The 22,857-nt window shown below is 49.2% G+C and overlaps 11 protein-coding genes across 11 annotated transcripts; 4 read left to right on the plus strand and 7 right to left on the minus strand.

The window, feature by feature from the left end:
- Window positions 1-434: 434 nt before the first annotated feature.
- Window positions 435-713, minus strand: N7525_010034 (uncharacterized protein; the record flags this gene model as incomplete). The annotated part of the gene is made up of 1 exon (XM_061214941.1): window positions 435-713. One exon carries the CDS (start codon window positions 711-713, stop codon window positions 435-437), a length of 279 nt encoding a protein of 92 aa, XP_061067453.1.
- Window positions 714-818: 105 nt separating this feature from the next.
- On the minus strand, window positions 819-2,105 carry N7525_010035 (endonuclease III domain-containing protein; the record flags this gene model as incomplete). Its single annotated transcript, XM_002560275.1, has 1 exon — window positions 819-2,105. One exon carries the CDS (start codon window positions 2,103-2,105, stop codon window positions 819-821), a length of 1,287 nt encoding a protein of 428 aa, XP_002560321.1.
- Window positions 2,106-2,298: 193 nt separating this feature from the next.
- On the plus strand, window positions 2,299-2,856 carry pex4 (putative ubiquitin conjugating enzyme (UbcJ); the record flags this gene model as incomplete). The annotated part of the gene is made up of 2 exons (XM_002560276.1): window positions 2,299-2,470; window positions 2,534-2,856. The coding sequence occupies 2 exons, from the start codon at window positions 2,299-2,301 to the stop codon at window positions 2,854-2,856; spliced, it is 495 nt and encodes a 164-aa protein (XP_002560322.1).
- A 640-nt stretch (window positions 2,857-3,496) lies between these two features.
- N7525_010037 (putative GPI anchored cell wall protein (Dan4)) lies at window positions 3,497-4,396 on the minus strand (the record flags this gene model as incomplete). Its single annotated transcript, XM_002560277.2, has 1 exon — window positions 3,497-4,396. The coding sequence occupies one exon, from the start codon at window positions 4,394-4,396 to the stop codon at window positions 3,497-3,499; it is 900 nt and encodes a 299-aa protein (XP_002560323.2).
- Window positions 4,397-5,065: 669 nt separating this feature from the next.
- N7525_010038 (tyrosinase family protein) lies at window positions 5,066-6,340 on the minus strand (the record flags this gene model as incomplete). The annotated part of the gene is made up of 4 exons (XM_002560278.1): window positions 5,066-5,774; window positions 5,827-5,949; window positions 6,018-6,143; window positions 6,195-6,340. The coding sequence occupies 4 exons, from the start codon at window positions 6,338-6,340 to the stop codon at window positions 5,066-5,068; spliced, it is 1,104 nt and encodes a 367-aa protein (XP_002560324.1).
- Window positions 6,341-8,518: 2,178 nt separating this feature from the next.
- On the plus strand, window positions 8,519-9,280 carry N7525_010039 (uncharacterized protein; the record flags this gene model as incomplete). Its single annotated transcript, XM_002560279.2, has 2 exons — window positions 8,519-8,814; window positions 8,866-9,280. 2 exons carry the CDS (start codon window positions 8,519-8,521, stop codon window positions 9,278-9,280), a joined length of 711 nt encoding a protein of 236 aa, XP_002560325.2.
- Window positions 9,281-11,049: 1,769 nt separating this feature from the next.
- On the plus strand, window positions 11,050-11,835 carry N7525_010040 (sterol desaturase family protein; the record flags this gene model as incomplete). Its single annotated transcript, XM_002560280.1, has 1 exon — window positions 11,050-11,835. One exon carries the CDS (start codon window positions 11,050-11,052, stop codon window positions 11,833-11,835), a length of 786 nt encoding a protein of 261 aa, XP_002560326.1.
- Window positions 11,836-13,409: 1,574 nt separating this feature from the next.
- On the plus strand, window positions 13,410-14,786 carry gel1 (1,3-beta-glucanosyltransferase gel1; the record flags this gene model as incomplete). Its single annotated transcript, XM_002560282.1, has 1 exon — window positions 13,410-14,786. One exon carries the CDS (start codon window positions 13,410-13,412, stop codon window positions 14,784-14,786), a length of 1,377 nt encoding a protein of 458 aa, XP_002560328.1.
- Window positions 14,787-15,538: 752 nt separating this feature from the next.
- N7525_010042 (uncharacterized protein) lies at window positions 15,539-16,777 on the minus strand (the record flags this gene model as incomplete). The annotated part of the gene is made up of 1 exon (XM_061214942.1): window positions 15,539-16,777. One exon carries the CDS (start codon window positions 16,775-16,777, stop codon window positions 15,539-15,541), a length of 1,239 nt encoding a protein of 412 aa, XP_061067454.1.
- A 1,628-nt stretch (window positions 16,778-18,405) lies between these two features.
- Window positions 18,406-19,795, minus strand: N7525_010043 (uncharacterized protein; the record flags this gene model as incomplete). The annotated part of the gene is made up of 2 exons (XM_002560285.2): window positions 18,406-19,036; window positions 19,095-19,795. The coding sequence occupies 2 exons, from the start codon at window positions 19,793-19,795 to the stop codon at window positions 18,406-18,408; spliced, it is 1,332 nt and encodes a 443-aa protein (XP_002560331.2).
- Window positions 19,796-20,049: 254 nt separating this feature from the next.
- Window positions 20,050-21,649, minus strand: N7525_010044 (uncharacterized protein; the record flags this gene model as incomplete). Its single annotated transcript, XM_002560286.2, has 3 exons — window positions 20,050-20,934; window positions 20,992-21,495; window positions 21,560-21,649. The coding sequence occupies 3 exons, from the start codon at window positions 21,647-21,649 to the stop codon at window positions 20,050-20,052; spliced, it is 1,479 nt and encodes a 492-aa protein (XP_002560332.2).
- Between the last annotated feature and the right edge of the window lie 1,208 nt (window positions 21,650-22,857).

A 22,857-nucleotide genomic window follows, 5' to 3' on the forward strand; every position in this document is an offset into this window, starting at 1 on the left:
CGAAAAGGGCATTTCGACGTGGCCTCTGGTAAAGATGCCACCGTTGCTTGACCATTGTACTCCCGTACCGATCTAAATACATATGTAGACCCTGTAGTCCTTCAAGGAAATCTATTTTATACGCAAGTACGTCGGGTGTCGGGTGTGAATTAGTTCGTATGTAGTATTTGAATCTTAGCTCGAGATGCACCTGTATTGACACCGTCTGGGTTAAAGCCCATAGAAAGGCGGTATGATAAAGCATCCTCCATTCGTAGTTGGTCTTTAACTAGTAGCGTTCAAAGGAATGATGACGCTAACGCCTTCCGTTGTTGGTTCTACTAAGCCCTGCGGCAGTCCAGTCCGTTGAGCGTCCGTACATAGAATGACATTCAAACAAGTCTTCATCAGCGGGAAAGCAGGGAGTGCCGTTGATGTCTGTGACAACAGATCCTTTAACTCCTCGAGTCAGAGGAGGTGGCTTCTTCGGGCGGCCCCATGTTAGCCGCAGGGTTGGTTGAATGAGACATCTCAGTGCCGTTTTGGATCTTGTGGCCTGTGATAGGCGACGGCCAAGCGCTGAGAATTGTGCCTGGAGGCCAACAGCGGCAACGATTATTTGGCAACGCAGCCAGGGATTGCCCAATGGGGTGTTTAGCCCGTGCGCCGTGCGATATTTCCGATTCAAAGTCACAGTTTCGAAGGCCGGGGTTTCTTCCACGAAGAAGAATCATATCGGTAAAGAATTGTATCGAGCGAGTAAGCTGATGCCGCGCTTTCCCATCCAGAGAAGCATGAACCATATAAATTCGACCAACCAGCGCAATCTCAAGTCTCAATCAAAGAGCCTCAATCTTAACCTTGGGCTCATCAACCTCAGGACTCTGCTTAACCTTCATCGTCGGCTTAAGCCCTCGAATCTCACTCTTGCAAAGCCGCAAGCGCGCCAGCTCACAATCCCCACAGCGACGCTTAACAGGCAAACAAACCGTCTGCCCAAGGCCAACGAGTAAATGATTAATCTCATGCCACTTATTACGCGGCAACCATGACTGAAGCGCCTCCCTCGTCTCCTCGGGGGTCTTGGTCTTATTCCAACCCCAGAGATTGGTAATGCGATGAACATGCACATCGACACCGATTCCCACGTGTTCACCCCATGCCGCGCTCATACATAGGTAAGCCATTTTGGGTCCGACCCCGGGAAGCGCCATGAGGCCCTCTGGAGTCGAAGGAATATCGCCTCCATGCTGGTCTCGCAAGATCAGCGCTGTTGCTTTGATGTATTTTGTTTTGTTGTTGTGGAAGCCGACCGTGCGGATGAGTTCGTTTAGTCGCGTTGGGTCCACGGATAGGATGTTATTTAGGTTGAGGGTGCTGTCAACAGTCTTTGAATCATCGTCTTCTTGTTTAATCTTGATATCCTGAGCTGGGGCGGTGCCGTCTCCGAGCTCCGTGTGGAGACGTTGCATCGCTACTGCCGTAACTGTGTCTTTCGTCTGGGATGAGAGCATCAACGCGACAAGTGTCTGGAATCGACGGTCTATTGGGGATGACGCGCGCCAGAATAGCTGCGAGCAGCCCATTGTGTCTACTGGTGCATCTGCAGCGGGGCCATCTTTCCTCATCTCTTGCACAATTCCGTACATCTTCTCCCAGTTGGACGGAGGCTCGACCTTGACCGAGCCGTCGATATCGCGGGTTTTTCGGGCCGGGAGTCGTCTTTGTTTGGGTGCCGGGGTTGATTTCTGATCGGGCTCATCCTTCACTGTCACCTTTCGCGATGTGCGAGGATTTGGGCTCTGCTTGAGGACTCGTGGGATTATGGGGCTCGCGTTTCGCTTTTGGCGCTTCAATGGCGGTTCAAGGAGGTCTTCGATGTCCGCCGTGTCGGCCTCAGAGAGCTCGGAGAGGGAAGATTCATCGTCGCTTTTGACAGCAGACAGACTGGATGTTGCCGAAACATCTTCTGACTCCAATTCTGTCTTGATGGTCGGAATTGCATTCGCCTTGTACGCGAAACTGTTCAGAGCGCTCGCATTGGAGTTACGCGTTTGTCGTCCGATAGGGGCCGACAGAGCCTGTAGCACCTTAGCGGTGTCCCTGGAAGTGCGAGAAGTGCGCATAGCGAATGAACGGAAAGATCTGACCAGAAACAGAAAGTGACCAAACCAGACAAGTCAGAGGCAATTTCACGTGAGAGTCCTCGGGTGATCGATCCATGGACCGGGCAGGAATTCCCAACCTCGGCGATCGCGGTGCCGACCGACTTTCCCTCCGCACTTCACAAAGTAATTCATACACTCCACCACATTCGACATGGCTTCTCGGACACGGGGTATTGACACAAGACAACGGTTGATGAAAGAATTGAAAGCATACAATAAAGAGGGAGAGAATGAAACATTCCTCTACCTACGTCCCGTTAATGACGAGGACCTACTACACTGGGAGGCAGTATTGAAGGGCCCAGCTGCATCACCGTACGAGGGTAAGTTCAAGCCCAAGTCCAAGTCCCTACCAGAACCATTTAGTCAATCTAACGCGACAACAGGTGGACTTTGGGGCCTTGATATTCGAATCCCATCAGACTACCCTTACGCGCCGCCGACCATCCACTTCACGACTAAGATCGCGCACCCGAATATCGCCTGGAGCACGGGCGAGATCTGTTCCTCGTTAAACAATGATTGGAAACCAACTGTGAATCTCTCTGGCATACTCGCGGCTATTCAGCTACTGTTGACGGTTCCGGATCCGGATTCGCCGTTGAATCCTGACATCGCGGTCCTAATGCGCAACGGGGATTTGGCTGGTTGGGAGAGTGTTGTACGATACTGGACTGAGGAGGAGCGGTGGCAGGGAGTTCGGTGGTGATTGTTGGTTCCGAGAAACCAGCTGCGACATTTGGCGATCTCGCTCGATACCCCTTGACCACACACAAATACCGCTCTGCGGATTTCGATCATCTCGGATACCCTGCATATATTCTATATACGAATGAATGACCTTCACAATCGATGCGCCTATACGTTTGACGATTGAGCGCAATTTTGGCATTCCGATCATCTTGCATACGTACCTTGGCACAACTTCTACATTCCGATCATCTTGTTTGTGTACCTTACATCTACTCTATATACTCCATACGAAGGGAATCTGTACAATGAGCCAAGGAGTTTGACAATTGAGCACAATTTTTGCATTATCTTCAAAGTGAAGATTCAACATGGACTAAAGTAATCACATGGAATAATAGCGTGTGCTGTGCGCTGTAAATGTCCGAGACCGCTGTTTAAAACTGTAGAAGTAAAGGCCAAATGAGGCGGAATAAGGAACGCCCGCCATAAACGCCCAAGAATTAAGGAGAGACATGAGTAGGTCGTCACGGGTCATGCAGAAAGATAGTACAATGACGAATGTCATGAAGATGCAGAACCGATGCGATGTGTGCTGAAAAACGCCGATTGAAAATGATAAAGATGCAAGCAGGCGATGAGGCGAAAGTGATCATCCATTACAGAGCCATTGCGACCACGACGGCACCACCAACCATGGCGACAATCTCGCGAGCCATACCAGTAGGCAGGGCGGCGGCATTGGTCTGCAGACCGGGCTTGCCAGCAGCGGTACCCGAGGGGCTGCCGGTTGCCTCTGGAGTGATGACCGTAATGGAGGTGATGGTGCTCTGGCTGCCATCGGGCATGGTGGTCGTGCTCTTGGAGGTCGAAGTAGTCAGGCTGGTGTGCTCAGTGGTACGAGCAGAGGTAGTTGTTTTATGGGTGGTGGTTGAGGTAGTGGACGAAGTGCTCTTGGTAGTCGACAGAGTCGAAGGAACACTGGTGGTCTCCGATTTAGTGGTCTGGGCGGTCGAGGACGTAGTAGTAGCAGTGGTCGGCTGAGGAGTGGTCTGGGTCGAGACCGTGCTGGAGGTCTCGGTAGGGACAGATGCAGAGCTGGTAGAGCTGGCACTGGTCTCACTGGTAGAGCTAGCCGAGGTTTCGGTGGGCTGAGCGCTGGTAGTAGGCTCGACACTAGACTCCGAGCTGGTCTCACTAGTCTCAACAGCCGAGGTGGCCGGCTCAGAAGTTGGCTCGGGAGCAGTAGTCACAGTAGGAACCGGGGCCGCAGAGCTGGCAGTAGCATTGTCCTGGCGCTTGGCAAGCTTGATCAGGCTGGCAATGGTGGGTTCTTCACCTTGCAGAGCTTCGGCGGCATCAAGGTCAGTCGGGAAGATTCCATGACGGAATTTGGCGGAGAGAGCATGCAGAGCACCATGGAGCGAGGCTGCATTGATGTCGGCAATTTCTTGGGGAGACTCACGTTGCGAGGTCCCTTGCACAGCGTCTGCTGCGAAAACTGCAGACAGACCAAGCAGTGTCACAAAGAGCAATTGAAGAAGGCTGATACGTAGCATGATGGGAGGTTGAAGATCGACAGATCTGCTGATAAGGTGGAGAGTTGTGTAGAACTGGGTAGTGTAAGATGAAGAGGAAGATAAATAGAGAAGGAAAAACAACAAAGGTCAAAGGTAAGTTTCCAAGGTTGGAAGGTGAGATCTTTAAAGAAGAACGAGATGGAAGGAACCACCGGCAATGCTATCTCACCTTCTTTTTTTTTTTTTTCTTTCTTTTTTTGGTTTTCTATGTATTTCTTGATTTTTTCGCACTAGCGACAGATAAACCCGAGAATCATCGGCGTGGCTGATTTTTCTTTTCACCACTTAAATGTCTCGGATCGGCCCCAAAGGCTTAATACGGACTACCGACTGGACTACTGACTGGACTATTTTGGATTATTTTAGATCCCGAGGTCCATAATGGAGTACTCGATGGAGTAAAAGGAACTGTGCCACAAAATAAAACCATAAAATCAAAAAAAAAGACAACTCATTCTCTACTATGATTGGCCTGGTCTCAGCCCTGGCTAACAATAGCATGGAACAAGAATAAGTCGTGTTGTCATATATTTCGTTTTTACTCCATCGGGCAATTTTCAAGGGGCTATTTCCCCTGGCACTTCCATGGTTCTATATTCCACAGGATTTTATTATTTTATGAATTCACTTATGACCTCAGCATGTACCTCAACTGTACGAATAACAATACCCGTATCGAGTCGGATCCATAACCTCGCCGACCGACCGAGGCCGATCAAGAACACCGAATTCCATCTCCATATCGACCGTGACAAGTGTCGCATTCGGCGGGTTGAGGAGCATACTTGTACCGTTAAGTGCGAACCGACGATGGTCCTCGTCCTTCGCCTGCCACATACTCCACAACCGATCGATCATACCGTGGTGCAGCATGAAAGCCGGGTCTTGCGGCGACGTAAATAGGTCTTGGAGGGTCGCCCCGAGGCTGAAATGCCCGCCGCCGTGCACACCCAACACCCCCTTGGGTCGTGCGGGCCAGTAGTCCATGATAGTTTGGAAATCGGACATGTTGGGCGCCGCCAGGAGTCTGTCGACGATGGTCTCGTTGTCGTAGTTGCTACTGACGAAATTGTTCAGACTTCGGTTCAAACAGCGAGGGTTGTAGTCAAAGCCTGGGGCGGGGAGTTTGGCGAATGAGACGATGTTCCGGTCAAACGGTCCCATGTGGATTTGCATGTCTTTGAAGGGTCCGCATCGCACGCAGCCGCCGCCCGTTCCGCGTGGTATGGTTACGGCGCCGCCCGAGAGGCTTTGTTCGCCCGGGTTGTACTCCCCGTCACCGGAGAGGGAGCTGTCGCTGCAATCGAAGAGAGGGCTGGCCTTTAGGTTCTCTGACCATAATGGCCAGTTCCAATACCTGGTTCGGGTTACTATGGGCTTGGAGGTCGTAGGAAATGAATGGCACTCACGGGAGATGTCCAGGGTAATCACACTCTTCCCGCAGGGCTTTCTCCCAGAGCCAGAGGAAGTGACGGTGCCATGGGAGGAACAGACCACTAAGGTGGACATTGAGTGTGTAGTTGATATGGGTGCTATGGTATGTTAGTTAGTACCCGGTCCTTGCCCAGGTGGCGTCTCGAAACATTGGCTTTCAACCTACGCCACAAAATCATCGAAACGGTTCCGCACTCCTGGGTACTCTTCTCTTGGAAGATGTTGGGGCTTCCCTTGCATACATAACACTGCATTAGTATAGTCGATCCTCTCAGCTCGCTTCAGCTCTCCCCTATGTGATGTAAGTTCTCTGTTGGTCCTAAGAGAATCAGAAAATACACACCATTCCTTCCGTACATCACGGTTGTGATTTCCGCACGGTCGCTCTGGTAGGGGAATGTCGATGGTGATACCGAATAGGGAGAAGTTCGCTGCCGAAACCAAAACCCCAAAGGTGATGACCAAGAAAGACTGATAAAAACCGATCATCCTGTCAATCCCAATTAAAAAGGGCCCCCGATCTACGGCGGATAAAACTCTCGGAGAAAATCCCTATGCCTGGTCCATGAACACTGTTTATAAGTAACCCCCGGTCCCTCACCACCGAGCCAATAATCCTGATAGCACCCCTTGTATGATCTGTAAATCAACGGAGTATTTTAGATTTGTCTATTTTGGTGAGCTCGGAACAAAACCTGGATATGCGGGTTCCAGGCCTATCAGAATGTGAGCTGTCACTCTACGAAGGTCAAAGTGCATCGTACATGCTCCGTAGGTGGCGCTGCACTTGTTCCCCTGCATGATATGGAGTACCGGGGTTTTTAGTGTTCGACCACCGCCAAAATTTGGTTAGGTTAGAATTCCATCACGATTACCTTATTTGCCTAGGTGGTGTGTCGGAGATATATGTGCCTAGTCGAACTGTGTCTGGGTTCGATGTGCATATGTACTTGGACCCGTATTTGAGCGGCGGGGGGAGGGATGTTCTAGTCAATTTTGAAATCACAGGTGCACTTGATATGGAACTGTGGCTCCGGCAGACTTATTATGTTAATAGGCGCCTGACCGACAACATACATCGTACCTGAGTAAGTACTCGGTTAAGGCTGGGGCATTATCACATTATAGACTCTCTGTCAACTAGCTTTTTTTTGCTGTCTTGTAAAATCAACTTGAGCGGAAAATATCCTGGACCGAGGTACGTTGTAGTAGGAACTACGCCGTACCGCGTTAGACCAGTTCTCTCCACAATTACAATCCACATAGGGTGTGTGAAACATTCTTTTCTCTAGTTACTGTATTCCGTAGAAAGGACATACGCTTGCTAAGCATATCATGTTGTAAACGTCACACTATGATCGCATAGTTGAACAGGAAGCTAAATAGCTAATCTTGCTTCTAACCGAGCTTCGTATATACGAACTAGAGTACGCTCTACTAGATAAGCCTTTGTTATCTATATAGACTCTACAGCCTTTGCATGATCTCTCTCACACAGTAGATCTTATCAAACCTTTCCTTTCGTACGACAAATCGGTCTCCGAGAAATTCTCGATAAAAGCGTGTGATATTACCGTCCCCCAGGGTAAAGGCCTAAAGCTTCTGTGGACGAATGTATACCACTAAGACTGATTCATGTCTCCATGTGACCGATGATAAGCTATCCACTTGGCGGAACAGTAGCTAGCAGTCCACTGTTCTCCATAGCCAAGCTCTGTCATCTAACAGTAAAACGTGAGTTGATTTCATAGATATTTGAACAACAACATACCTAGTTACAAGAGAATAATAAAGGAGCTAGACTAGGAGCTCTTTTTGACCATCGTATTACTATCCTAGTCGTAGTGCACTCCTACATTGTTACAGCGTTAAGAATCTATACCCTGCTCAATGTCTCAACCCCTCATTGCAGTATTTGTGATGACCACCTATATGCTTCTAGTCGGACCATTTTGCGGGATTTTGTGGGAATTGGTAATATAAGGTCGTGGGAAGAGTCATTCGTGCTTGAATTGCTTTTTCTAGGGAAATGAAGAAAGGTAGTCATATAAATGCTACAAGCGACTGAACCTTGACTACTGTGCACTAAGTAGCGTGAGTAGTCATTCTTAGACATTCGACTAAAATTTATAAACAACACACTCGGACTATCGGAGATTTCATATCCGGAGATATAGCCAAAAATGACTGTCTAACTTGTATAAATCTCCAGACAATTACTAGTCCCGTACATGGGTTATATTCAAGAAAAGGTTCACATGTATACCCACCCGCCTCTGAAACCTCCTGCGGATGATCACATCCCCAGCGCCTTGAGGGAGATACAACAATTGAGTTATAACCTCGATTCTCTCGCGGTGAACGGTCAGCGGCTATCAGCTGCAGGGGCCGTCACGCACTGAAATTTGGTGGTTCCCGCTTTTTTCCTCCAATCTCACCCCCTGGTCGTATCCTTTTGCTAATACACAAAGAATACGAGAACAAAGAATACTGCCGCCCTCCCTCAATGCGAACGAAGGGCACCGTAAGGTGCTTACGTGGACTGCACGTCATATCTTTCCAATCCACACCATATAAGTGAGTGGAGGGCCGCTTCTTCTCCCCAGCTCTCCCTCATTTGAAAACATCTCATTCACCAAGGTTACGTATAACCACTAACACAGAGGAATGATGTCCACGATCCAGAACCCTGGAACCTCTCTACTCGCGCAGCTAGCATCCCCGCCGAATATATCTCTACAATTAGTCGGAACGCACACGACAGGCAAGCAGACTGAAGTCGTCGATTTTGATCTCTGGGTTGATTGTTCAAAGAAAGCGGAAATCAAGTCTGGAGAATTCTTGACTGGCAACGAAAGTGAGCATCGCTCTTGGGACCGGTCCAGTGAATGCAGTGACAGTTTCTCGAAAACATCATCTAGCTGGCTCCAAGATTGGCTTGCTGACAGCAACGAAGGAAGAAGGTACGGTCACCAAATCAGTTGTCTCTGGGCTAGTAACTAATGTATGCCAAGCTGGACGATCCGTAAACTTGTCAGTCTGCGCGATGACGACTCCGTTACTATAAAAGCTCATGCGGAGGGCCTCGCACACAAAGTCGCGTATGGCGGATCCATCACTGTTAAAATTCACACACCACCTCTCGAGGCGGATGTTGCTGAAAACATCGCCGAGGTTCGAGCAGAATGGAGCTTTGGCTCACCATTCATTCCCACGGAACAAGCATGGGATCTGTTGGTAATGAATGCAATGGTCGACCGTAGAACCGGATTTATCTCTCTTGATGAGCCACGACCATCCCACGGAAGATCACCATTTCGCAGGGCCATGAAATCCAACAACACTTCTACGGTCGTATCACAGGTTCAAAATGAGGAGGGCTTCAAGCATACAGTACAACAATACTCGAAATGGGGATCTGACACTTAAAAAACATCATTACCCGCCTTCTTCTCATAGGTTTTCTGTTGCTGCAATAGGGAGCCCCTCATACAATTTTCACACAATCTCTTCGTTCGTACCATGTGTTCTAGTAGTACAGTTTAGACTGATATGGCTGCGATATATCTCTGGGTTAGAACATTTTGTAGTTTATTATCCAAGCATGTATCTGCTACGAGGCTTGCTTTCCGCGGTTCAGAATAAGAACGTGTAGTTTGACTGCTCGAAGCTGCTAATACAATACACGTTGCGCCTTCTAATCTTCCCACATTTGAATTGTTATCAATATACAAACCCGAATAATGCGTCATACTCTTGAGATATTCGCCATACTCCTCCTCGGGGCTGGGCTTGTGGCTGCTTCTGACAAAGACGGATGCCACAACACGCAAGTCTTCCTACTTATCCTCAAATTGTATGGAAAACTAACGACGTAATAGAGCCGATCCCCATGAAGGCCTCCCCAAGAACATCTGCCGCTGCCCAGATGGTAAGGATGAGATTACCATCATATCAATCACTAGAAGGTCCAGTATGTTGTTCGCGATGCTCACCCTTTCTCATAGGCAGCTGTTATAGTGATATAGGCGGCGGGGTCTGCGAGGGTCTGAGCAAACAAGTTGCTTGTATCATTTGATGGGTTCACCAGGGCAGGACACAACCTTGGAAAGTTCTGGGTCAATCAAAAACCAAAGTATTGAACTAGACTAAGAATGGGATAGCGTCAGTTACCTACCCTACCGCTTGCCGAAGCTAAATGTAGGCTATCATCCAATATCAAATAATTGTATATCTATACAATGTCTACTGTTACATGAACAGATTAATAGCCTTTATAAGACCTATCATGATAGGGCTAGTTCCTGTCCGGGTTAGTTAGATACGTAGCCTGGACCCGCATAGAAGAATAGAGGTTGTGATAACACTAAAAGGAAGAGTCCACAACAAGTCCTACAACTACGCCAGCAAGCCAACGTCACTGGGCAACAGGCGTGAAAGGTACCGATGTGCCAAGCAGCTGGCTAGGCGGAATATAAACAGTGCTGCACAGCCCTGCCCATATATTACACCACCTTTCAGAGCACGAATCCCGCAACCTCGAGATTTCCATCACTCTGCCGTTGCCGAGGCGGGAAGAGGTTGGTAGTGAGTCCGTGACGCCCACGGAACTTCAGATTGTGACTTTGGTGAAGACTTTGGTGCCAACGCCTTCGAACTGGGAAGAGGACTGGTCCTGTGTTCTAGGTCGCTGAACGCCTTATGTATGAGCCGGATATCGGCGGTTCGTCCTCCGAGGAACTGACAATGCTTTGATAATTATTTCGAAGACTCGGCATTGGACATTCACGCCTACCTTAGAGGGTTGGCTTCTTCCAAGGTTCTTCTGCAGGGTTTATTCACGCTTTATGTACCGGCTGACTCAAGGCCCGTTCACAGTTTTATATTTCTTTCACCCCTTGGCATCTCAGTTCACTTTTTCTGTTTTGTTTCGGTGTAAATTTTCCCACGTGCCTCCCAGCCAGTCGAATGGGCAAGCGTGGTGAGTAACAGATATTACAGATATCCGAGATTCAGGCCTTTTCACATGGCATACAGCAGAACGATCCTTGGCGGCGATGCCCGCTGCGGGGGAAACGGTCTGGGGAACTAACCGAGGCAGATACGTGGAGAACGTGGAGGGCGTGAAGCATGCGGGTTTAACATTGACGCCAGATCCCGCCAGTCCTTGGAAAAAGCCTTTCCACGCAAAATCCACCATGGATGCCATTAAAGGCTCTCTGGACCAGGTCCTACTCCAAACCACAGCCTCCTGGGCTCACATTGTGGGCAAGTACTCGCCTCAGAAAATCGAGTTCGTGGGCACACTTGTCGCTCAGGTACTTACCTTCTGGCTACCATCCATATGCTATATGCTCCTCGAAGTGATAGCACCCTCCTTCTCCGAGCGCCACAAAATCCAACCTGCACCCAAACAGCCAACCCGTCGCGAGATCGCACGCTGCTTTATGGTCGTGGTACAGAACCAGATCATAGCATCTATACTTCATCTGACATTGCTGTCTGCAGCCAGCCATGCTGGCATGAACTCTACATATCGCATCGAGACCTCCCTACCAGGCCCAGTCGAGATCCTCCGCGACGTTTTTCTCAGCCTGTTGATGCGCGAAGTGTTATTCTACTACAGTCACCGAATCCTGCATATACCCAGCCTCTACATCCCCATCCATAAGAAACATCACCGATTCACTGCTCCCATTGCGCTGGCTGCTCAGTTCGCCCATCCGATTGAGCACATATTCGCTAATACATTGCCCATCTCTCTGCCGCCGCAGTTGCTGGGGAGTCATATCGTGACCTTTTGGATATTTTTAGCTTATGAGCTTGTCAACACGGCGACGGTTCACAGTGGGTATGATTTCTTTTGGTACAAGGCAAGAGCGCATGATCTTCACCATGAGAAGTTCAATTTGAATTATGGATCGTTGGGGTTGTTGGACTGGGTGCATGGGACGGATAAGTTGAAGAAGCATCGCACTGTATGAATATCGTTATTGATTTGGTACCTAGGTAGCCCCTTGTGTGCAAATCGATCTGGATATTTGTTTCTGGGGGCTACCTGGGCAATATCGGTGCGGCCAATGATGCACCATGGATTTGTCCCGTGTATGGGGTGCGGGAACGCTCTTTCCTTCCTCGCTTCGTGACTTCCTCGTTTCCTTCAGTTCCTTCAGTTCCTTCCTTCACATCAATACCTAAAGGTAGCCGGCACACGACGAACTCGGAAAGTGCAGCCTTCCAAGGTTGTTCCCATGTGAGATACCCGGAGGTTCCAAGGTTCCGAAGACAATGAGATCCATGGTTCCATGGTTGCTGCTCTTGGCAGAAGTGGTTTGGGAAGGCGGTAAATGATTGCAATATAGTAAATGTCGGCTATAAATATCCTGAGACAATCGGCTCTGAAAAGGAAATAAATCGCGGTCGCAGTTTCTCCCAGTTCTGGCAACGTTCAGCTTCATCTCGGCGCCCAGAACAACCTGTAAGCTTATTCCAAGCCACGTAGCTGGGCTGGACCACGGGTCTGGCGGTCGGGCCTGGGGATGGAGTTTATAACTAGTTGACAATGGCATACCCAATTAATGAGACAATCTGAACTTTAGAATATGGATCTCTAGAAATCTATTTGTCGATCTAGTCAAGTTATGTTGCGCTACGGACAATGTATGAACATTCGAAACATACAACATAAGGCGATGCGTTGTCCAGAAGAGAAATAATAGATCATGTGCATACGGGGGTCTGGGGACTGTTAAGTCGAGTGTCTCAGGTCTATGTATAGAGAGCGGTTGGAAGCCCATGGGCAGGTGGGTTTGTGGCGTCAAGACAAGTGTTTTAGCGAATAAAAAAGCAAAAAGTAAACGATCGTATTGACTTTGTGATTGGATTTCTAGAATCTGGGCACGCTTGACATTGACCCCCCTATAGTCTTGACCCCTTTAGACCCTTAGAATCATAATGTTGGACCCCCTAAGACCCCTGAAGTGCGATCGACTTTGCCTAGATGGAGATGCGTCATCGCCAAGCGAGGGTTATCCACTCAGGGTTTGAGGGAGGCAACAGGATAGATTTCATAGTACATCGTAAGTTATGTAGGGATTGGGTGCATTGGATAAATATAGTGATACACGTATGTTGTATAACAGTAGAGTACGTATATATGTACATTGGACCTAGAGTACCATCATCGAATAAGTTAAAAAGGAAACAGTCCCAACCCGAAACAAATAAATAAATATAAAAATGAATATGAATATCAACCAATCAATATCAATCATTCAGGGTCACCTCCACATAAAAATCCACCGTAATATGACCCCTTGCTGATCAGAACAAGCAGCCAATGTATAGCCAATGTACATCGGACCCTTGGCGTAGCACAGCCCATATTGTCGGAGGGGTCTTGGCCTTTCCAAAACCCTTTATCCCTTGCTCTCTTTTCCCTTTTCTTTGACCTCACTTTCGTTTCTCAGTCTGTCATTCACTCTCTTTTTAATCTGAGCGCATATTTTCCCACTCTCGTTCATACCAAATTTTTGTTCGCTCTTTTTCCAATTTCATCATGAAGTCCTCCGTCGCCTCCATGGCCACGGCCATCACCATGGGCGCCTCCACCGTCCTCGGTGCCGCAACCAACCTCAAGGCCCGTGAAAGCGACATCACCCCCATCACTGTCAAGGGTAATGCCTTCTTCAAGGGCGATGAGCGCTTCTACATGCGCGGTGTCGACTACCAGCCCGGTGGTTCTTCCGACCTCGCTGATCCTATCGCTGATGTTGAGGGTTGCAAGCGTGACATTAAGAACTTCAAGGAACTCGGCCTGAACACAATTCGTGTCTACTCCGTCGATAACTCCAAGGACCACGACGAGTGCATGAACGCCCTCGCTGAAGCCGGTATCTACCTTGTCCTCGACGTCAACACCCCCAAGTACTCCCTCAACCGTGCCGAGCCCGAGATGTCCTACAACGATGTCTACCTTCAGTACATCTTCGCTACCATGGAGAAGTTCGCCAAGTACGACAACACCCTGGCCTTCTTCTCCGGTAACGAGGTTATCAACGACGGTCCTTCCTCCAAGGCCGCTCCTTACGTCAAGGCTGTCACCCGTGACATGCGTACCTTCCTCCGCGCTCGCAAGCTCCGCGAGGTCCCCGTCGGTTACTCCGCCGCTGATGTCGACACCAACCGCCTCGAGATGGCCGAGTACATGAACTGCGGTACCGACGACGAGCGCAGCGACTTCTTCGCCTTCAACGACTACTCCTGGTGCGACCCCTCTTCCTTCACCACCTCCGGCTGGGACCAGAAGGTGAAGAACTTCACCGGCTACGGTCTTCCTCTCTTCCTCTCCGAGTACGGCTGCAACACCAACAAGCGCGAGTGGCAGGAGGTCAAGGCTCTTTACTCCACCAAGATGACCCCCGTCTACTCCGGTGGTCTGGTCTACGAGTACTCTGAGGCCGGTAACAAGTACGGTCTGGCCAAGATCGACGGTGACAAGGTCACCACCAACAAGGATTACGATGCTCTCAAGAAGGCCTTCGAAGCTACCGAGAACCCCTCCGGCAACGGCGGCTACAACTCCACCGGCGGTGCCTCCGGCTGCCCCAAGATGCAGAAGCCCAACTGGGATGTCGACTCCGACTCTCTCCCCGCCATGCCCAAGCCTGCCAAGAAGTACCTGACCGAGGGTGCCGGTAAGGGCGATGGCTTCGCTGGCAAGGGCTCCCAGAACGCTGGTACCAAGTCCTCTGGCACTGCCACCCAGGGCTCCGGTGAGGTCTCCTCTGCCACCGGCGGCTCTGCTGCTTCCGGCACCAGCTCCGAGGGTGCTGCCGCTAGCCTCAAGCCTTTCCAGTTCAGCTTCGCCCCCGTTACCGTCGGCCTGGTGACTGTTGTCTCCACTGTCTTCGGTGCTAGCTTCGTCCTCCTGTAATGCTCCTACCTTTTATTAAGGGGCTTCATATCTTTTTCGATTCTCCCTGACATGTATCTTTTTTAACTGGCTTTCATCTTTTACCTTGTGATAATTGTCGCTTGGGCTTTGCAAATTGGGGCGAGATGCGTTCTAGTTGGTGTATAGCTGTCCTTAGTATCTACGTCTAGTGTTCAATGAAACGGAGCTGATCTGCTCATATTTCCGGTCTTTGGTAGTCAGCTGCCGTAGAAGTAATCCAATAATTCCACTCGCATCATCCCAACGTTCACTTGTGTTGGATATGGCGTGTCGGATGATACTTCATACTCCAGTGAATTTGTTTTCGGTATCTTTTCAGTATGTTTTCATGGGGATTGCGGGTTCATAAGGAAACCACTCTCTGCTCGAATAGCTAGTGTTGCCAAAGGCATACAGTGTTTCCACTGAATTTGCAAGTCAGTTAGCCACTCCAACAGACGCTGAGGGGATACGTAACTACTAGGCGTGACCTCGTACGCCTCTTATACGTAAGCCCCTAGAATTCCATTTCAATAGTATTGATAGTCTGAATGCTACCAGTGGCTCATTGGATTCAGCTTACAGACACATGCTCTCTTGAAGATCTTGCGTGAATTGATATTCTGTCTTTTGGAGGTTATATAAAAATCTAATCGTTAAGGCCCAAAACATCTACTATATAAATTTGATAGAAAAACCCAACATCTGCTCCCTGCAACGCCCAGTTCTGTAAATATATAAGAATCAAAGACCTACTTGCGAGCACGACCTGAACCAGAAGCCTCACCTGAACCAGAAGCCTGACCCGAACCGGAAGCACGACTTGACCCAGAAGCACGACTTGAACCGATCTTATCAATATCAAACCGCATATGTAGCTTGCCTCCTATAAACCAGGTGAGGATTCTAGAGATCTGATGCGTGCCAGCGGGCCAAGCTGCTAGAACAAGAAAACCCACCGCCCTTCCCAGCTGTGTCCCTAGGATGCGCCGAAATCTCCCAGTGCCCTTGTCCCAAGTTTGGGTTGTTGGAGGCCCAGATCTATCTTCAGGACCCCCCGCGACCCCGTCACTTTTGTAGATCATCTTCCCGACCAAGGGGAGGGTCTCATCATTCTTAACATGCAACATGAAAACATATCGGAGTGTATCGATATTGTGGTGGTGTTTGTACAAAGCTAGAGCAATCTCATTCCAATGGGGCCCGGACTCCCTGAAAATTTTCTTAGCAATGATAGCACCGCTTATGGTATAATGCTCGTAAGAAGACACCTTGGTCAATATGTCATTCTGCAGAATTGAATGACGGTAATTGGCATCTGGAAGTCCAGCCGATTCAAGACCCAACGTAATTTCTTCCGGTGCGGGACGGGACGAGGTTTCCCATATCTTAAAGAGAGCCGGAGTCCGAGCAGTTGCACGGGTTAGATCGTCAACAGTTAGTTTAGAAAGGAGTGCTTTAGATGGACTACTATTTTGGTTGTCGGCCATCCGGTTTTCAAATTCTATACCGCGCTCTTCGAAGGCTCTGACTTCGTCCCTAGTAGGTGTTGATTGTAGTATGGGGATCAAGTCTGTATTAAAAGATGCGGACATAGACGCGGAAGCCCTAGTCATTCGCATGCGAGGAGTCCTGGGGCTCGCTTCAAGCTCAGGGGCACCTGTACCGGGATATTGCTCGGCTGGTTCTGGACTGGGCGTGGCCGGATTAATCTGTAGCGAGCTGCGCGCTGAACTCCTTTCACTTATAGTTCGGCGAGCTCTCTTTAAGCCTCTTGTGTCTTTTGATTTCTCATCATCGCCGGCACCATCCTCGCCTCCACGTCTCCGTTTTTGACTCTCGGGAGTGAGAGTGGCGGGGGTTTCAACAGGTGCAGTGTCAACCGTTGCACCGCTTTGCGTAGGTGGTGGAGTTATTTCTTCCTCATTTTCATCATCGGTGGGACGGCGGCGATGTAGAAGTTTCTTGAAGGCAGCTCGAGTTATGGCCATCGTGTTGGGAGTATAAAATGAAAATATATAGACAGATTTGGAAATCTTGGAGGGTTTCTGATATTGGTATTTGGGAATTGGTATGCTTGAATGACTTACCTAGGTGCTGGACCAAGCGGATATTATATAGTCCAGGACCAAAGGCCATATCAGAGAGGATGGTTCATGAACAAGTCAGTGCTTGCATCCGATCTAAGTTAAGATGAAAGGAACAGAACAATGGATATATTTAGAGACTCGAAGACCAAGGGGATTCCAGATATATGAAGACGACGCGGGTGGGTTGAACATGTGATTCAACAGTAGAACAAAGGGAATTGAGGTAAAGGATGTGGATCAAATGGCAAATGGCCGAGAGATAAAGACGTCGATACGGCGCACATAATGTAACGAGAACTATATTATTGAAACAAAGCAACGAAGCAGGGTGTGATGGTTGACTAAATATAGCTTGAAGCCGAGTGCCGAGTATGACAACGAACTGGAGATGAAAGAAGTCGATTCTCCAAGGAAAGTTCAAGTGTGATAGAAATGGCTGTCCCCAAGGTCATCAAAGATTCATTCTCATTGCCATTAAAATCAAGAGCGACGTCTTGGAAGACCTGTTCTGCTGGAAACTGCGAAGTGTGGCTGCCGATGCAACTGCAAACGCCCAGCTTCCTGCATTCGCCACATCTCGGTGTGGACGACTGACCTTATCGTCAATTGTTGAGGTTACGAAACAAGAAGCTGGGAAAATCAAGAAGAAGAAAACTGCTGCAATCAATTTACTAAGAGAAGGCCTTTCATAGATGGCCGAGCTAACAAGCAATCAAAACGGTTGATCCCAAAAAGCATCCCATCTATGGGCTCCAACACCAATGAAAGCTTCAATCCACGAAGCTGCTTGACAACCATCGCTTCCCAAGCATCAAAATCATCTCGGGAGCTCATTTGAGGGGCGATTTTGTGAAGGGTAACGTTATCCAGGTCTGATAACTGGTAGGATTGATCCGGCCTTATTCCCTGGACCCAGTCTTAGTCTGCTGGTAGCTGCTCCATATAACGGAGGATTTTTAGCTGCGACTGGTGCTGCATCGACTCTCTGCACGGATGCTGGTGAGAAATTGAGAGAAAAAATGCCTTCTGTAGTAGATGATAGCTCGGAATAAGCAAGGGTCATAGTGTTAGGCTCTACAGTATTTAGGGACTAGAAAGGCAGAAGGCAGAAGGGAGTTGTGTTAGGAAGAGAGGAACGAGCTGGGAAACAAGTACCTAGCAAACACAGTTCAAATGGATTTTTCACTCCCCTGATAGTCAGAGATTCTACTTTCTCAAGTCAACAGCCAACTCGGGATGTGCGGGATCAACCGTGTCACCTGGACAGGGAGCCCTACTTCACAATACACAAAAGGACCCAAGGCATGTACCTAGATACGTAGGTAATATTTATGATAGAAGTAGCTAAACCGAGTTCATCAAGGATATCGTAGAGCAAAGTAAGAAAATCCCCAAAGGATTGACTGACCTCTCATTAGCTTGCAGGACTTTACGTAGACTGAAGCAGGCAATAACCACATCTAGTTCAAGAGACATCATCCTCCCGACCACACCGTAGCAACCTGAATCACACCAGAACAGACTCACGGTTACCCACGGTTACCACCCCATCCTGCGGAAAACCTCCAATCCTGCCCGACCTCTCCAAGCCCTCTCACCAGACCTACAACATTATCAGCAAACCCAGCCTCACCGTTGTTAACCCTCTCCCGGCGCTCGCGCTCAGTATCCGAACTAGCACCACGAAGACCGAGCAGCTGCCGCGTACTATGCCCCTGCAAGCGATCCGCATCCATCCTCGTCAAAAGATTACCTTCGCCGTGCCGCCGAGTCCAAGCCGCCTGCTTAACAGCCGGAGCCCAGTACTCCGCCAGAGAAGACTCATCGCGACCGAACGGGTAGCACTTAGCCAGCGGAGAGTCGGACTCCGGTACAAGCGACGCATTCCAGCGCGTGTGGACGACTTCGTACCTCTTCTCCATGAAGAAGATAACCGGCCACGTGATAATCCAGAGCTGGAGGATGACGACAGCCCACCAGACGAAACTGTTCATGCGGAGTCGGTTGATCCAGTGCGGAGAGTATATTGTGACGGACCCTTGGGAGATGACGAGGCTGAAGCCTATGGAGCCGTGGTAGTTGAGTTCGCGGATGTGTGAGGAGAGGACGTTACGCATAGCGTTGGAGTTGAAGCCGCGGACTTCGCGGTGCATAGTGAACCTGGGTTGATTCCATTGAGATTAGCAGGGTATATCGCACGCGAGGAGGCAGAGCATACGATTTCACAGGAGCGGGGTCACGACAGAATCGCTCACACCACATCATCAGGTTTTTCGCGTCTAGCGAGCTAGTATTATTTTGCTCGTCGGCATTATTTCGGGCCAGGATGGCCTCGGTGTCCCCCGACAGACTAATAGCAGCACGCGACTTGGGCAGCGTATATGTGCTTGAGCGAAGAATGCCTCCCCGATACGCGGGTGTGACGTCCTCATCTGTAAGAATTTGGACTTTCCTCCAGTTCGCCCCCATGTGGTCGCCCTCCCAGCCGGTCAGCATGGTCTCAGCTAGATCCAGCGCGAAGCAGAAGTCTGTGACTGTGTAGTATTCATCTTTCTTTTCGCCCTTCCTCACTTCGGTGTGGGTTCCGTGAATGTAGAGCAGTGGGCGTGGCGGCAGCTTCATTTGCCGGCTGATGACATTGTAGAGCCTGTCGCAGTCGCTCGAGAGCGCTGGGTCGAGGGTGAGAGAGACCTTGTCGCGAGGTTTGGCATTCTCGCTGCCGGGGAGAACATAGGCTGAGTCGATTAGACGGAGGGGTCGGATGTTTGTGGGAGGCTGGGCAGGCTGGATGGGTCGGACATACTGGTCAGGGGCGATAATGGGCTCGGTGTTGTCTGTGTATGGAGGAGGCGCGTCATCAAATGAATGGAGGGAGTGCGACGATGACGCAGGCCGACCGGCCTGGTGGAGGCGGCCCATATTTTCGGATTTTTCGAGAGAAAAGGAATCAAAATACTCAAAGTGGCGAATCTCTAAGTACTGAAATAGACTAAAGAGAACACAAAAGGAAAGCAAGAAAGTAAGAAAACAAAGATGTTGAGAGGTGATTTTCAAGGAGGTTCTAACTAAGACCCTCCTAGCTAACTATGACATGACCACACTACAGCCTAAACTTCAACACTACCTACCTAGGTATTCTACGTATTCTCTAGGGCTATACACCAATTTCCACCTCATCCAACATAACACTTCATAGATCCAAATTTAGGATCCATAAGCTGGCGATCCTGGCACAAACCAGGACCCCGCCAGCCATAAGTTTGGGAAATGTCGTTGACAAGATCGCACTTGTCATTAGGAGAGACGGTACAGAGACCATTCGACATACGCCACGATGTGGGATTATCCAGAGAATCCTTGTGACAGTCCGTCCACTCCCAATTACCGCTCTCTGGTATAGTCCACGAATGACATGAAACGGCTGTGTCCTTGACCAGGGTCTCGAGCTTGCTCCCCTTGCCGAACTGCATGCAATCACTGTCCTCCAAATACTTGTTGTGGCCTTGGAGCAGCACATAGCTCCCAGTGCAACCGATGCCATCGTACGTCTTCAGCGACCATCCGTTTTGTATGTTGACGATACCATCCACGGTTTGTGTCGCGGAAGCCGGGGAGCTCTTGGTTGTGGAGGTTTCGCTTGTTGTAGAAGACGTGGTCTTGGTAGTACTTGTGCTTGCCTCCCGCAAACGGCTCGCCAACATACTGATCTTGTGGGCCACGATCAGGAATCCAGTGTCAGTGCCAACGGCAGTAGTAGTAGTACTAGTAGAATCGGCGGCTGGCATGGAAGTGGTTGCGTGTAGATATGTCAAGGGTACATCCACCAAGGGTATATCTGTCGTGAAGAAGTGCGGGTTCTTGTTTTTTGTTGTCGAGGCCACATCTTTAGCCGTCAACGTGACAGGTTTGGTTGTAGAGGCAGCCGATGTCGCTTTACTTGTTGCAGATGTAGTCTTCGCGGACTTGGCTTTGGTTTCAGGCGTAGGAGGCGCGGCAGGTGCAGGTGCAGATGAGCCACAGAAATCTGGACCAGTACCGCATTGACCCCTTGTAGAGCACTATAGATATGGTTAGTCTAGGCCGCGAGAGCGAAATCGAATCTTGATGAAGCTTACACATTGACCCGCAGGGCACGGGTTTAAAGCGGCAATACCTATCCCCCTCAACGGACGTGCTGTTCCAGGCACCTGGGGGCCACAGACTGCACCAGCAATTGCAACAGGCATTAGGGGGTCGCCAGCGCTAAGACAAACCTGACCCCCTTCCTGCAGTTTATTGCAACCGTACCATGCCGTGGTATTGATGTTCCAAGTCTCAATATTGGCCACGGTGATCTTATACCCCTCAGCAATCTTCTTACAGGTGTCACCATAGCGGATAGTGTAAGCGTAGCAGTTACCACCACCATCCGGTGGAATGGTATGCGTTCCTGTCGCGCAGCATACCGGCTTTCCGCGAGGCAGAGAGGAACAGGCAGTGTCTGGGTTGAAGGACGTGAATGATGCTGCCGAGATTCCACACTTGAGAGCCAGATCGTCACACGTATCCTCATTGCCGACAAGAATGGAAGGACATGTGTAGGGATAGGTGTAGACGGCCCGGCCTGCGGTCGGTTTGGACTATCTTGGGTTAGAGCCTGGGGGACGACAAGTGATGTTGGAAGTTGGAGAGGTAGGAACCAACCTCGCGTGCAGCTACAGACAACGCAACTGTTCCATGAATCAAACCAAGACCGCATAGAGCGAGGAAGATGCTCATCTGAAAAGACCCCATCTGGTGTAGAATTGCCGGAGAGGATGATACCCTTTGAAGAAGTAACGCGCGGATTTATATATATCTCTAAAGAACTACATCACGAAGGTCACGTTCGAGAGCAACATCACGGAGACAACATCCATTGATGCAGTTAGTGAATCATATGAAACACAAATATGCTCTTTACAGTGGCATGCAGGGTCTGAGGGTCTCAAAAGAGCCACTCAGAACCAGTCTTTTCTCGAGGACAATATGTTGAGGTTGTTGTAAAGAACAAGCCAAAGTGCCTTCTCTGCCACCATCAACAAAGGAGGTCGTTGCATCCGAGGAACCCCCGGTACAAATGTGACCCCGAATGGCCTTTGTTCGAGGAACTCTCTTTCCTCTTCGGAGGCTGGGCTTTAGATTCTCTTTGAAGAAGCGATATAATGCACCATACTGCCAAGGGCCTTGGCTACCGGGGTAGTAGATACCAGCATCAAGAGCACCACTTTGTGGGTTTCATATCACCAAGACAAAGGAAGCACTCAAAGAAATAACTGCCAGATACTGTCACTCTCTTGAAGTCATTTCTAAATCATCATCAGATTATTGTTGGCATAGGATAGTCACCATAAAAAAAAAGCGCGCATCTCCTGGACCAGTCCGACGGCATATATGTGTTGACCTTGAATATCGGAGAAGAATAGAAAGCTTGTTGCTCGTTAGTTTAGTGTGCGCGACCGAGTCAAAGAACAAATATCCTGGGATTAAAATAAACAAGATTGGTCAAGAGCTTGTCGGCTTTGTGCCACTATTCAAGGGTTGATAGGGACAGGGTCCCAGAAATAGCACACTGGACTTGAACCATCCTAAGGTAGAAAAAGTCTGGAGATACCCAAGACTGCAATATGCGAGCATGGCAGATATATTTCTCTAGGGATATGTCCCATTCAAAGGCTAACTTTTCACATATACCATGCCTATTCATATGTATGATCGTGGAAGCAGAGAGGGAAATATAGCATCTTAGTTTGCTACGGACTAGTCTGTGCGTAGTACTCCATAGATCACATGGGGCTATCTCGGTATGTACAGAGTATCATTGCTTATTAGGGATATTGGTATAAATGAATGCAGGTTGCTTTTTCTGATTGAGTCTATTCACGCAGATGCATCGTGATACAATCTCCTTACTCCAACTGGGTGCGTCCAGAGATTCACTGTGGATATAGTGTAAAATAACT

The sequence above is a fragment of the Penicillium rubens genome (genome assembly GCF_028828025.1).
Source record: "Penicillium rubens strain IBT 27055 chromosome Unknown utg000004l_segment0_segment0, whole genome shotgun sequence".
Classification (NCBI taxonomy): Eukaryota; Fungi; Ascomycota; class Eurotiomycetes; order Eurotiales; family Aspergillaceae; genus Penicillium; species Penicillium rubens.